This window comes from Callorhinus ursinus, unplaced genomic scaffold (genome assembly GCF_003265705.2).
Source record: "Callorhinus ursinus isolate GAN/ISIS: 27379988/994484 unplaced genomic scaffold, GSC_fseal_2.0 scaffold10, whole genome shotgun sequence".
NCBI classification, from domain to species: domain Eukaryota; kingdom Metazoa; phylum Chordata; class Mammalia; order Carnivora; family Otariidae; genus Callorhinus; species Callorhinus ursinus.
The window spans coordinates 77220583-77233204 of NW_027397072.1; the positions used below are offsets into that span (position 1 = coordinate 77220583).

Here is a 12622-nt window from a genome sequence, read left to right on the forward strand (position 1 = left end):
ACAAACCATTCTCACCACAGCAGACCAAGGGACACCCCAGGTACCAGTGTAATATGTATCAACATTTTTCCTGTAATTTTGTGTACGTACATACAGGTTTCCATAGACAGGTCTGAAGAGGCATCATACTGTGACTGCACCTCAGCACACTTTCCATGTTAGTCTCACACTGCACTCCAATGACACATGTACCAGAATTTAATCCTTTCCCTAGCAGGGAGCACAGCACTTAGCTTACCTCCTTTCTTCCTTACATTATAGCACAGCTCTGTAGATGTCTCTGTAAGTAAATTATCTTTGTATATGTGGGTATTTCTCTAGGTGGCTACAGAGATATCAAATTATTGGCCCTCATCTAAATTTTAATAGATATTTCCAAACCCCCATCTGAGGTGGGTATACCAATTTCCATGAACAGATACCAACAAAGTGATGGTAAAAAAAAAAAAAAATATATATATATATATATATATATATAAAAACAAGATTAATATCCAGAATACATAACTCCAATGAATCAATAAAAGGAAGAAAATCTTTAAACAGGCCATAGTTATGGACAGGAAGTTCAGCGAAGACAGGCGGTCTATCAGGTTGTTAAAACAAAAGGTGAGGAAGTGTGCACTCTGACAGTTTGCAGCATGCCTGGCACACTCTGGTGCCCTCCATATATTCGCTCATTTAACCTCCACAAGGCCACCGAAGCAGGCCATTATAATCATCCTCACCTCACAGATGAGGAAGCAGGGACAGACGGGCAAAGTGACCTTTCCCAAGGGCATTCAGCTAGAAAGCAGCTTTTAATTTGTCATATGTCCCAGTTTCTTCTAATACTTACGTAGTTCTGTTTTTCTACTTAAGTCTTTAATCTACTTGAAATTTATTTTTGTGCATGAGATGAGGTAAGGCTACAACTTTATTTTTTCCAAACGGATAAATGTTTCCACATGAACTAATTTAGAATATGATCATCTCTCCAGGCTTAAGCACTTGCAGCCCCACATCTACTCCCTCACTCCCAGAGTGGCCAGAATAGGGCTCTTCAGGCTTCAGGTTTCCACCCTGCAGCCCGGATGCTGGCCAAGGCAGGGGCTAGGAGGGCTAGTCTGGGTCCTCTTGCAAGGCAGCCTGAGACAGAAAGGTGGTGGCTCAGGTGGCCAACAGGTCCCACAGGTCACTGTCGCAGGGCAGCAGGTCACATGCTAGTCGTGCCTTCCGATCCCGGACAGCCTTCAGGGCTGGGCTGTGTTCTAACAGCAGGGAGCAAATGTCCACATGACCCTTCTCAGCAGCCTGTGGAGAAAGATGCCCGAATCAAAAGCCATATCCCCACTGGGCTCTACCCTTTCTTGCTCCACTTCGGGGAATCTCTTGGTCCTAAAACAGGTCTTATGGAAATGGGAGACACAGGCTATTTGAGTAGATTTCCCCTAATCCCTACCAAATCCCAACAACTTGCATAAAGATTGGTGGAATTCTCTAGTGCCATTCCTGGCGGTTAGCTTGAGTTTTTCTTTCTGGTGTCCTCTGCTCAGCAGCCATTCTTCTCTGTCCAGGCCTGCACATTAAAAATAAATACAGACGGGCACCTGGCTGGCTCAGTTGATGGAGCATGCAACTCTTGGTCTCAGGATTGTGAGTTCAAGTCCCACGTTGGGTATAGAGATTACTTAAAAATAAAATCTTTAAACAAACAAAAACAAATATAAAACCTTGGATCTCTAAGTGTCTTTTATAAATGTTCAGTCATCTATCAGCTGGGCACCGTAGGCACAAGATACACCAGACACGGCCTCTGCCCTCTGGGAACGCACAGATGAGCAGAGAAAAATGGGTCCAGGTTCCCGGCTTTCTCCTCTTCCTTTGAAATAGACGATCCCAACCTGGACGTCAATTTTTAACCTACCTCCTCCAGAAAAAAGTGTTAAGGTGATTTACACAGATTAGCTTATATAACTTTCATGATAACCGTAAGAGGTAGGAACTATCATCATTCCCACTTTATAGATGAAGAAACAGGCTCATACAAGGTAAGTGACTTATCCAATGTCACAGTGCTGGTGTGGGAGCCTGGGGGACCCTAAAGCAGGTCTGACTGCCAAGTCTCAACTTTAACAACCATGTTATAGCACTCTATTCCCTGCTCTTCCCAACAGTCACTGATGTACCACGGGGCTTTTGAGAGGTATCAATATTAGTAGCAAATACCACCTCAAATTTGAATCCAGATCTTTATTTAGGAGGTCCTCTTGATGAGTACAGACCTAAGGTTCTCAGTTTTGTTGCCTCAATTCAGGCAGTGGTATGTTGTGAGCAGTTCTGGGGTGCATTCTGGGGAGATGTGAAATGCATTCCAAAGAATTTTGTAGAAAAAAAAGTACCAAAGTTTGCAAGTAGCTTATTTGTTAAAAAAAAAAAAAAGAACAATTCCTAACTCTTCCCATATCTGCATCTCCTGAAGGAAAGGCTGGAGATGCATTGAAAAAGCCTCAGGCTGTAAGACCAGCCAGCACCATGCACGCAGTGTCCCGCCATACACACCCTCCAAGGGAGTTACACCGTCTGAGCAACACCAGTGTAGACCATCAAGGAATAAGCAATCTGCCTCTTCAACTGGCAAGGATCTTAAAAAAATAAAACGCCATCCAGTTGTTCACTAAGCAAATATTCACTGGGCACCTGTGCTAGGAGCTGGGGCTACCACAGTAAACAAGATCAAGTCTTCACTGTCTCTGGGGAGAGAGAGCTCAGACGGAATTTAGGAGGGAGAAAAGTTATGAGGAGTCAAGTGCAGGGTGCTTTTGCACACACAGTTGGGGGAGCTACCCACGTCTGAGAACAGGAAAGCTCTCTGAGAGTGTGATGTAGAAGCTAAGATCCAGAAGGAAGGACAGAAACAAGCCAGATGAAAACCGGGAGAGGAGAGGCATCGAGCTGGGGATAGCTTGACAGGTAAGGTCCTGGAGTGTCAACCATGACAGGGTCAAGAAAGGGGGCCTGAGGGGGCGCCTGGGTGGCTCAGTCGTTAAGCGTCTGCCTTTGGCTCAGGTCGTGATCCCAGGGTCCTGGGATCGAGCCCCGCATCGGGCTCCCTGCTCCACATGAAGCTTGCTTCTCCCTCTCCCACTCCCCCTGCTTGTGTTCCCTCTATCACTGTGTCTCTGTCAGATACATAAATAAAATCTTAAAAAAAGAGAGAGAGAAAGAAAGGGGGCCTGAGTGTAAGTGACAAGGGGATGGGAGCTCAAGAGAGTGGCACCTGGCTGGTTCAGTCGGAAGAGCATGAAAGTCTTGATCTTAAGTGGGGAGTCTGAGCCTCATGTTGGGCATAAAGATGACTTAAAAGAAAGAAAAGAAAGGAAAGAAAGGAAAGGAAAAGAGAAAAAAGAAAGAAAAAAAGAGAAAAAAGAAACTGGAGGAGGGAAATGTTGACATCTTCCCTTGAGTGCACGCCAAGGGTACTATTATCTGCAAATCCTTGGACAATGAAATACATCTGGCTTCCTAAAACTTCAGTTGGTCCTTGAAACAGCCCCCCACCCAATTTTTTATTATGGTAAGAACACTTCACATGAGATCTGACTTCTTAACAAATCTATTTTTTTATAATTTTTTGGTAATTGTTTTTTGTTAAAGGATAGCCACACACCCCCATCCACACCCAACGCAGCGCTGAGATGACGAGTCCCATGCTCTACCGACTGAGCCAGCCAGGCGCGCCCCCTTCTTGACAAACTTCAAGTTTGTTAAGCACGGTCACCTACTGACACAGTGCAGATCTGCTGCGCTTCATCAGCTCCCCTCAGGGACGCTGTGCCAGCTCAACAGCACCCCCCCACACACACACAGCCCCGGCAACCACCATCCCACTCTCTGCTTCTGTGTTTGACTATTTTCTACACAGGCACACCTCATTTTGTTGCACCTTGCTTTACTGCACTATGCAGATACTGTGTTTCTACAAAGTGAAGATCTCTGGCAACGCCGCACCGAGCAGGTCTATTGGTGCCATTTTCCAACAGCATTTGCTCACTTCGTATCTCTGTGCCACATTTTTGTAATTCCTGAACTACTTCAAACTTTTTCATCATTATTATATTTGTCATCTGTGATCACTGATCTCTGATGTTACTACTCTATTTTGGGATGCCTGAACTGCACCGATATAAGACAGAGGAGCTAATCGATAATGTATGGGTTCTGACTGCTACCCCAGTCTTTCTCTCTGCCTTGTACCTCCCTACTCCCTGAATGACAATACTGAAAGCCAGTTAATAGCCCTGCAATGGCCTCTCAGCGCTCCAGTGAAAGGAAGAGTCAATGTGGCAAAGTCCATTGCTGTCTTATTTCAAGAACCAGTGTGCCACAGCAGTTTCTTAAACCTTCAGCAACCACTACCCTGAGCTCCCTGATACGCTGAGCAGTTATCCACATCGAGCTAAGACCCTCTACCAGTTAAAAGATTACAACTTGCTGAAAGGTCAGATGATGGCTAGCATCTGTTAGCAATAAAGTATTTTTAAATTAAGTTTCATACATGATTCTTTTGGACATAATGCTATTGTACACTAAATAGCCTACAGTATAAACATAATTTTTATGTGTCCTGGGAAACCAAACTTGTCCGACTTGCTTTATGACCGTGGCCTGCGTATCTCAGAGGCGTGCCTCTATAAGGTGTATCATGAAGTATAAAAAACAAAATCAAAACCTGCTACATTTTTTTTTTTAAGATTTTTATTTATTTGACAGAGACAGCAAGAGCAGGAACACAAGCAGGGGGCGTGGGAGAGGGAGAAGCAGGCTTCCCGCTGAGCAGGGAGCCCGATGTGGGACTCGATCCCAGGACCCTGGGACCATGACCTGAGTCGAAGGCAGCCACTTAACGACTGAGCCACACAGGCGCCCTGTATTTTTTTAATATATCTACTAGTGTCTCTACCAAAGTGTTACCCCCACTCCCACCATACATTAAAAAATAATGATTATAACATGGTATTCAACAGTCAGGTGTACAAAATAAAAACAAGAACTCTATCTTTGTGGCCGTAACATTTCAAGGCTGCTGTCGCTAAGCAAGCACCTTTCTGTCCTACCATGTTTCTGAAGTCCAGGTTGCTTGCTGGGGAATCTGCCAACCCCTAGGTGTCTCTGTTACGGGCTGGGGCGACGGAGTAGAGTGTGCGGAGTAGGAACACTGGCTCCTAAAAGCTCTCCTCCTGGAAAAAAAGCTCGTCAGTGTGTCTTGTCTTCTAGTGGCTGAGAACTCGCCACACTAGGGAGCGGAACATAGTCTGTGATTGTAGAGCCCCGTCTGAGAGACAGGTCTCTAATATGAAAAAGCGAGCACAAATTTTTGGTGGACAGCAAAAAGCGTCTGCCATAGGCTCTCACGGTAAGTCATGCAGTCAACTTACATTTTTCTATTTTAAAGTTCATAAGAGAATACATTTACACACGCACACCATAAATATGCATAAACCGCTTCTCTAAAATGCATAAGCAATCAGTAAAAGTGATGCCTTGAGCAGGGTGTCCCAGAAGACTGAGGGACCAGGGGTCAGGGTGGAAGGGAGACATTTTCATGCTGCACTGTTTTGTACTCCTCAAACTCTTCACCAAGTATAGGTATTTCTGGTCAGCAGAAAGTGAATGAAGTGGTCACCCTGGCTACCGTACAGCAAGCAGGCTACATGGGTAGGCGAGAGTAGATGTGAGCTTCAGAAAACTGACTTCACGGAAAAGCATTCATGACATATCATGAAAGCAAAGGAAAAAAAGATGACGCCGTATGTGTAATTCTAATTTACACACCCAGGGAAAATGCTGGGGCACTGGACATTAACCCTCAAGTGATGACTGGTAAGCATGGACATTACAAGTGCTTCTCTGCTTTCCCCGTGTTTGCTCCACTGAACAAAAGCCAAGATTGTGAAGCGGGGAGGGCGGCATACCTTGTGCAGACTGGTCATGCCATCGTCGTCCACCAACCTAGGGTTGGACCCGTGAGACAGCAGGAGGCGTGCGATTTCGGTGTGCCCACAGTAGCTGGCCCGGTGCAGCGCGGTGGCGCCCCCGTGCGTTTGGGCGTCACACTTAGCCCCGCTCTCCAGCAGGAACTGGCACACGGCATAGTGCCCATTGCGGCTGGCATAGTGCTGCAGGGAACGGAAAGCGAGGTCAGACAGAGCCCAGGCAGGCGGCAGGGCGGTGGGCGGGGGAGAGCGTGGGCTCTGGAGCAGGCTACAGGGTAGGCGAGAGGACGGTAATGACCTCAGGGGCCACGTCCGTCAGCCGTGTGACCTGAACAAGCTGCTTCATTTCTACCATCAGCTTCCTCAACAGCAAAGTGGGGATAATAATCATTCCTACCTCACAGGATTGTTAGGTAAACGAAATTATAAGTGATGTAAAGCACTTAACACTAATTAAGGAAAAAAACAAACCAAGAACAAGGTTCACACAATGCTTGTGTGCTTCTTCCACAAAACCTGCTGGGAGAGAAGAACGGGCGGCAGCACAGGCAACAACCCCCACCCCCGCCAGAGAGGGCAGATACCCCGAGTGGGAGTCCCCTCCGCAGCTCACCAGAGCCGTGTAGCCAGCCGAGTCGGGCTGGCTAGGGTCTGCTGCCTTCTGGATGAAATATTTCACTCGGCTTAGGTCTCCATTCAGGGCTGCCGACCAGATTCCTGTGGAAAGACAACCAAAGTGCTGAATAATGCTGAATGACTGGAGACTTTCAGTGCTTCCTTGACTTCTTGACCACCATTTTCTCACCTATAAAATGGGGGATTTACTCATTCCACAAATATTAACTGAGGGGCTCCTGGGTGGCTCAGTCAGTTGCGTGCCTGACCCTTGGTTTGGGCACAGATCATGATCTCAGGGTCCTGGGATCAAGCCCCGAGTCAGACTCTGCGCTCAGCTTGAGATTCTCTCTCCCTCTGCCCCTCCCATAAATACATACATACATACATTAATTAATTAATTAAACAAAATCTTTTAAAAAATTTAACTGAAATCTCTGTGCTAAGGACTGTCCTAGGAGCTGGTGAGAAAGCTGTGAGCAAGACGGACAAAGGGGCTTTATCTAATCAAGGCAGTAGGGCTGGACTGGCGCAAATCCCTTCTTCCCACTTCAAACACATAAATATTGAATAAAGTAATGTTTCAAATGTCCGAATACACAGGCAAATTCAAAAGCAAGATAAGGACACTGCGAGTTGCCAGAGAAGATGAAACCCATAGCCAAAGTGGTGAGCAGGTACTCCATCTGCAGAAACCCCAAAGTCCTTGTAAACAGACACACATCTTAGAGGCTCCGGCTTGAACAACTAGGCAGAGTCTGGAGCAAAGGCCGCAGGGCATGTGCATGGCCAGGAACAGACACAACAAGGTTCCGCGCACAAAGCTGGGAGACAGGAAGTACCACCTCATGGGTGAACTGGGACTAGAAAATCTCTACTTTCCTGAATAGCAGCAGAAAGCAAGCTACCAGGCCCAGGCAGTTCACTCATTCAGCAAATATTTACTGAATACCTATCAAGTATCTGGCACTGTTCTGCGTACTAGAGGCCAGCCCAGAATTAAAGGTCCCCAATCCCCAGGGCTGCCCCAAAGCTTTGGTCTTATGGAGGTTACTTTCTAATTAAAGGAAACAGATGAGAAAAAAAAATGAGAGGAATCAGGTGGTGCTAAGGGCTATGAAGAAAAAGAAAACAGAGAAGGGATACAAGCAGTGGTCAGGGATGGCATCTCTGATAAGGTGATATCTGAAGAGAAACTTAAATGAGAAAGGCACCATTTCAAGAGGTGTGAGAAGACAGCAAGGGCCGAAGAAACTTGGAGATATATGTATACATATATTTATTTATTTTTGCATTTTTCCCATCATGTAAACTTCATTAACTGTATGATATCTTTTCCAGCTTTATGGAGAAATAGTTGACATACATCACTGTATAAGGGGACCTGTATCTTTTTATAGCCTCAGGGAGCAAAACCCCCAAGCTAAGGATCTGTCATAAAAATGGATCCAGACGGTGAATGCTATAAGGGCTGAGCAGAGGCAACTTTTAAAAAAAAAATGTCCCATAAGGATACTTCCACAAGCCAACAAAGGTGTGGCTCTGTTGTGGATAATCTCTAACAAGAGAAGACACCCCCTGCCCCCCGTGAGCTCAAAAATTAAAAGTTGCAAAGAGGTAATCCACTGCCACAAGAGATAGCAAATACAACCAATGGAAAAATGCATACTTCCAAAATGAGCCATAGATCCCCCGCACGCCGCGCTCAGTGTCTAGAACCCCGCAACTGCTGTGCTCAGTTCGCCTGCATCTGAGCCTACTGAAGGGATGCTGTAGGGACAGAAGGCATGGAGGACTTTAGGACTCGCAGGACTGCTGTTAGTACAGTAGCCACAAGTGAGAAAAATCCAGCCTCAGAATCTGCCCCCTTTGGTGAAGATACTCAGCAAGTTCTTGTCACAGTAGCATCCGTCAGGATTGCCTCTTCAAAACTGGATCCAAAGTGTGCAAAACAAAGAAAAGATGAATAAATGAAGGGACTCCCCAGAGGCCCATGGGGCACAATAGGCAGAACAGTGGAGCCCTGGCCTCTCCTGAATTCGTCCGTTCAGGAATGGACAGAATTTCAACCATTTATAAAAGTCCAAACGTTTTAAAAAGTGGATTCAAATATAAGCTACATTATTTCCAGATGAACAGAGAAACTTAAACAACTGCCAGAGTCAAGGAGGGAAACACTCTCCGTTCAGCCCCTTCTTCATTCCCATTTGGAAAGAGCATCGGCTGCTCCCTCTACTCACGTCTCTGTGTCTTTTCATGAAGCCAGGAGGGTGCTGAAGTCAAGTGACCATCACACAAGTCCCACAAGCCAAGGCAATGGTCCCTCGAGACAGGGTCCTTTCACAATTAGAGAAGAAGACTAGCACCATATGCTCTATTTCAACACCTCACAATGTGCTTCTGACAGTACACAAACTTACTCTTAGCTGACTCTCTGTTTTGGCAAAACAAATCTTAGTTCGGTGCTTAACATCCGTGTTCCCAAGCCATGATTTACCACCCAAAGTAAACGACACAATAAAAACAGAATATAATCAAAGCAAAAAAAAAAAAAAAAAAGAGCCATAATAGCACAATCTAAAAGACTTTAAAACAACATTTAGTGTGTTCACAGAGATGAAGGAATACAATTTACAAATCAGCAGAACATTAGGGAGAAAAAAAAGAACAGGGAGATCTGAAACAAAGTCAGGGGTGCCTGACTGGCTCAGCCAGTAGAGCATGTGACTCTTGATCTCAGGGTCATGAGTTCAAGCCCCAGAGTGGGTGTAGAGATTGCTTTTAAAAAAGTCAGTAGGTGCACCTGGGTCAGTCATTGAGCGTCTGCCTTCAACTCAGGTCGTGATCCCAGGGTTCTGGGATCGAGCCCCACATCGGGCTCCCTCCTTGGCGGGAAGCCCGCTTCTCCCTCCCACTCCCTCTGCTTGTATTCCCTCTCTCACGGTCTCTCTCTCTCAGATAAATAAAATCTTTTAAAAATAAATTAATTAAAAGTCAGTAAATTAAAAAATAGAATCACTGAACTAAAACAACAACAACAGATAGCTGGACAGTACTTCAGACCCACCCGGGAGGGAATGAATGACTTGGAAATCACCCAGAATGCAGAATGGTAAAGAGAAAAATATTAAAGAGAGGTAAGAAAACATGAAAGGCAGAATGTACCAACATGTCTAATAGGAGTTTCAAACAAAAAAAAGAGAGAAATTGGACAGAACGGGAGAGAGGAAATGCCTGAAGAGATAACGTCTGAGAATTATTCTGAAGTAAAGACAACAATGAGTTCTCAGATGAAAACCACATTAAATCCCAAGGAGAATTAATCAAAACATATCTACCATGGTAAAATGACCAGGCCTCAAGAATAAAGAGAAGATTTAAGTTACCAAAAAGAAAAGATCATTAGTCACTGAAGAACTATAATCAGATTATCAGGATTTTTTTTTAAGTTTATTTATTTCCTTATTTATTTTTTAGTGATCTCTACACCCAACATGGGGCTTGAACTAATGACCTCGAGATCACGAGTCACTCGCTCTTCTGAATGAACCACCCAGGCGCTCCCAGCAGAATTCTTAACAGCAGTAGCAGAAAAAGAAGATAAACACTATTTTCAAAGGTTTGAGGGGGGTAAAATAATTGTCAGTCTAGAATTTTATACCCGGCTAACCTACCAGTCAAGACAGGGAAAGAGAGAGAGGGAGATGAAGAATCATACTCACTGAAAAAACTCTTAAAAGCTATACTTCAGGAAAAGGGAAAATGAACCCAGAGAGGAAATATGAAAAAAACAAACCCACATGATAAGGATCTTTCCCACGTGTGGGAAATAATGAGTAAGCAAACAAAATAATATCAGGTTGTAAAAACTGCTTTGATGAAAGCAAGGTGATATATCAGAGTAACCTGGAACGGAAGGGACCCTACTTTGGACAGGGCAAGGTTTCTTTCTTAACAGCTGCACAACTGGCACTGTAGGCCAGTTAATTCTTGGTTATGAGGAACGGTCCTGTGCATTGTGGGATGTAGACTAGCATCTTTGGCCTCTACCTACTAGATGACTGTAGCATCCTCCCAGGTGTAACACCTGAAATTGTTTCTAGACATTGCCAAAGACCCTTAAGGAACAGAACTGCAACTGCCCCCACCCAGTTGAGAACTACTAGAATGGGGTGTTGCCCACCGCCCCAGTTGAAAACTACCAGAATGCAGTGTTCAGGGTGAGTCTCTCTGAGGAGGTGACATTTGAGCCAAGACCAGAAGGAAAGCATTAGCTAGCCTAATGCTGCAGAAAGTTCACTGCAAGGAGCTGGGACAGCAAGTACCACGGCTTTAAGTCAGAAAGAGATCTTGCATGTCTGTGAAACCAAAACGAGCCCAGTGTGGCTGAAGTACAGAGCGGGGGAAGAAAAGGATGAGAAATAAAGTGGGAGCGGAGGAGGAGAATAGGCAACGATTAGGTCACACAGTTTTGTAGGCCACGAAGGGAATTTGAACTTACTCTAAAAGCAATGAAATTATCTGGTTTAATATATTCAAACGGTTACTCTGGCTTCTGTGTGGAGTAGAAAACTTTGTAGGAGGGCAGGAGAGGAAGCAGGAAGGCCCAGGAGGGAATTGCTTCAGAAGTCCAGAGGGTGGCGACGTGGAGGGAGGTAAGCAGGTGCAAGAGCCACTTAACATAAGTTAAATCAGAATGCGTAAAAAGCCGTAGCATCCACCCAACAGCTGATGAGAGTGTTATTACTGCAAAAACTGCCTCTGCACTGACAGGTGATACAGGGCCTCCGAGGAAGAGCGGACTTGTTTTTCAGCTTTACTCTATTCCTTAGAGGCGATATCATCTCCTTACAGCGTGGGGTAAGAGAGTTACCTCTCTGGGCCCCAAAGGTGGAGATAACATCCCCTGCGTCGAGGGCCATGTGTATACGTATCTAAAACCATACAGGGCCTGACACATCGGGGCTCACATCAGAGGTCAGAACGTTAGTTCCCTTCGCAGCGCAGCCCTCCCTCTGAAGCTGCCCTCGGGGTGGCTGCAATACCCCGGCTGCAGATTCTGCTTCCCGACCCCCGCCCAGCCACCCGAGAGGGCCCAAGCCTCCCGCGGGCGCACCAGCTGAGAAGCCGCGCCGAACACTTGGGAAAGTTACCGAAACGAGGGCCTCCGTTTCCCAACCTGCACGCGAGACGAAGTTTCTAGAGGCCGAGCTCGTGCCAGGTCCCTGGCGGGATCTCAATGACGCGGGGGCTATAAGCCCACCGTCCGCCTGCGCTCCCACCAGGCCCACTGCGGCCCTCGGGGCCCCGCTTCTCGGCCATCTCCTTGTTCCGCGATCTGGAGAAAGCCGGGAGTCTCACCCCTGTCGAAGTCCATCTCGTCCAGCGTTTGCTGCACGCCGGACGCCGCACCCGTCCAGGAGCAGCAAGAGCCGTCCGCGCAGGGCCGCGGCGCCGCCATGTCGGCCCCGGAGCCCCCTCCGCCCCGGCTGTTGTGCGCACGCGCGACCGCGACGGGTGGGTGGGGCGAGGCGGGGCGGACGCAGCAGCGCCAGTAGCTCGGGAACCAATCGAGGCGGCGGGGCGGGGCTTGCGGCGCTGCCCCGCGCTCCGAGGAGGCCGCGCGAGGGCGTCCCAGGCTAAGCAGAGTGCCGAGGGCACCGCGCAGGATGCCCAGACCCCGACTGCAGGCGGATGGCTCCCGGGCCGGCGGCCTTGTAGGGCGTGTGGAGCCCTGTAGGGTGTGGGGACGCAGCGGGCGGCTCGGCCGCCCGCCAGAGCCCAGCCCTCCAAGGTTCCCTGCGTCCCACCGGTTTCCCTAGGGCAGGGAGTCGCCGGGCGCGCCCCAAGGTCCTCCGCCCCGTCTTTCCGCACCACCCCAGGCCCAGTGACCTCGCTTCCCCTTTCCACCGCCCGTGCCTCCTGCCCATTTCCTGAAAACCCGTGGGAGGCAGGTGGCCACAGCTTTTGCCACTGGGAGCACATAAGCCCCAAGGGCAAGTACAAGGGCCGTGGGTTGTGCGGAACTCGCC

General features: G+C 47.4%; 1 protein-coding gene across 1 annotated transcript; it reads right to left on the bottom strand.

The window, feature by feature from the left end:
* Positions 1-898: 898 nt before the first annotated feature.
* Positions 899-12096, bottom strand: ANKRD39 (ankyrin repeat domain 39). The gene is made up of 4 exons (XM_025868951.2): positions 11952-12096; positions 6589-6692; positions 5955-6158; positions 899-1293 (listed from the first exon to the last, which is right to left on the bottom strand). Exons 1-4 carry the CDS (start codon positions 12049-12051, stop codon positions 1150-1152), a joined length of 552 nt encoding a protein of 183 aa, XP_025724736.1. The 5' UTR covers positions 12052-12096; the 3' UTR covers positions 899-1149.
* Positions 12097-12622: the final 526 nt, after the last annotated feature.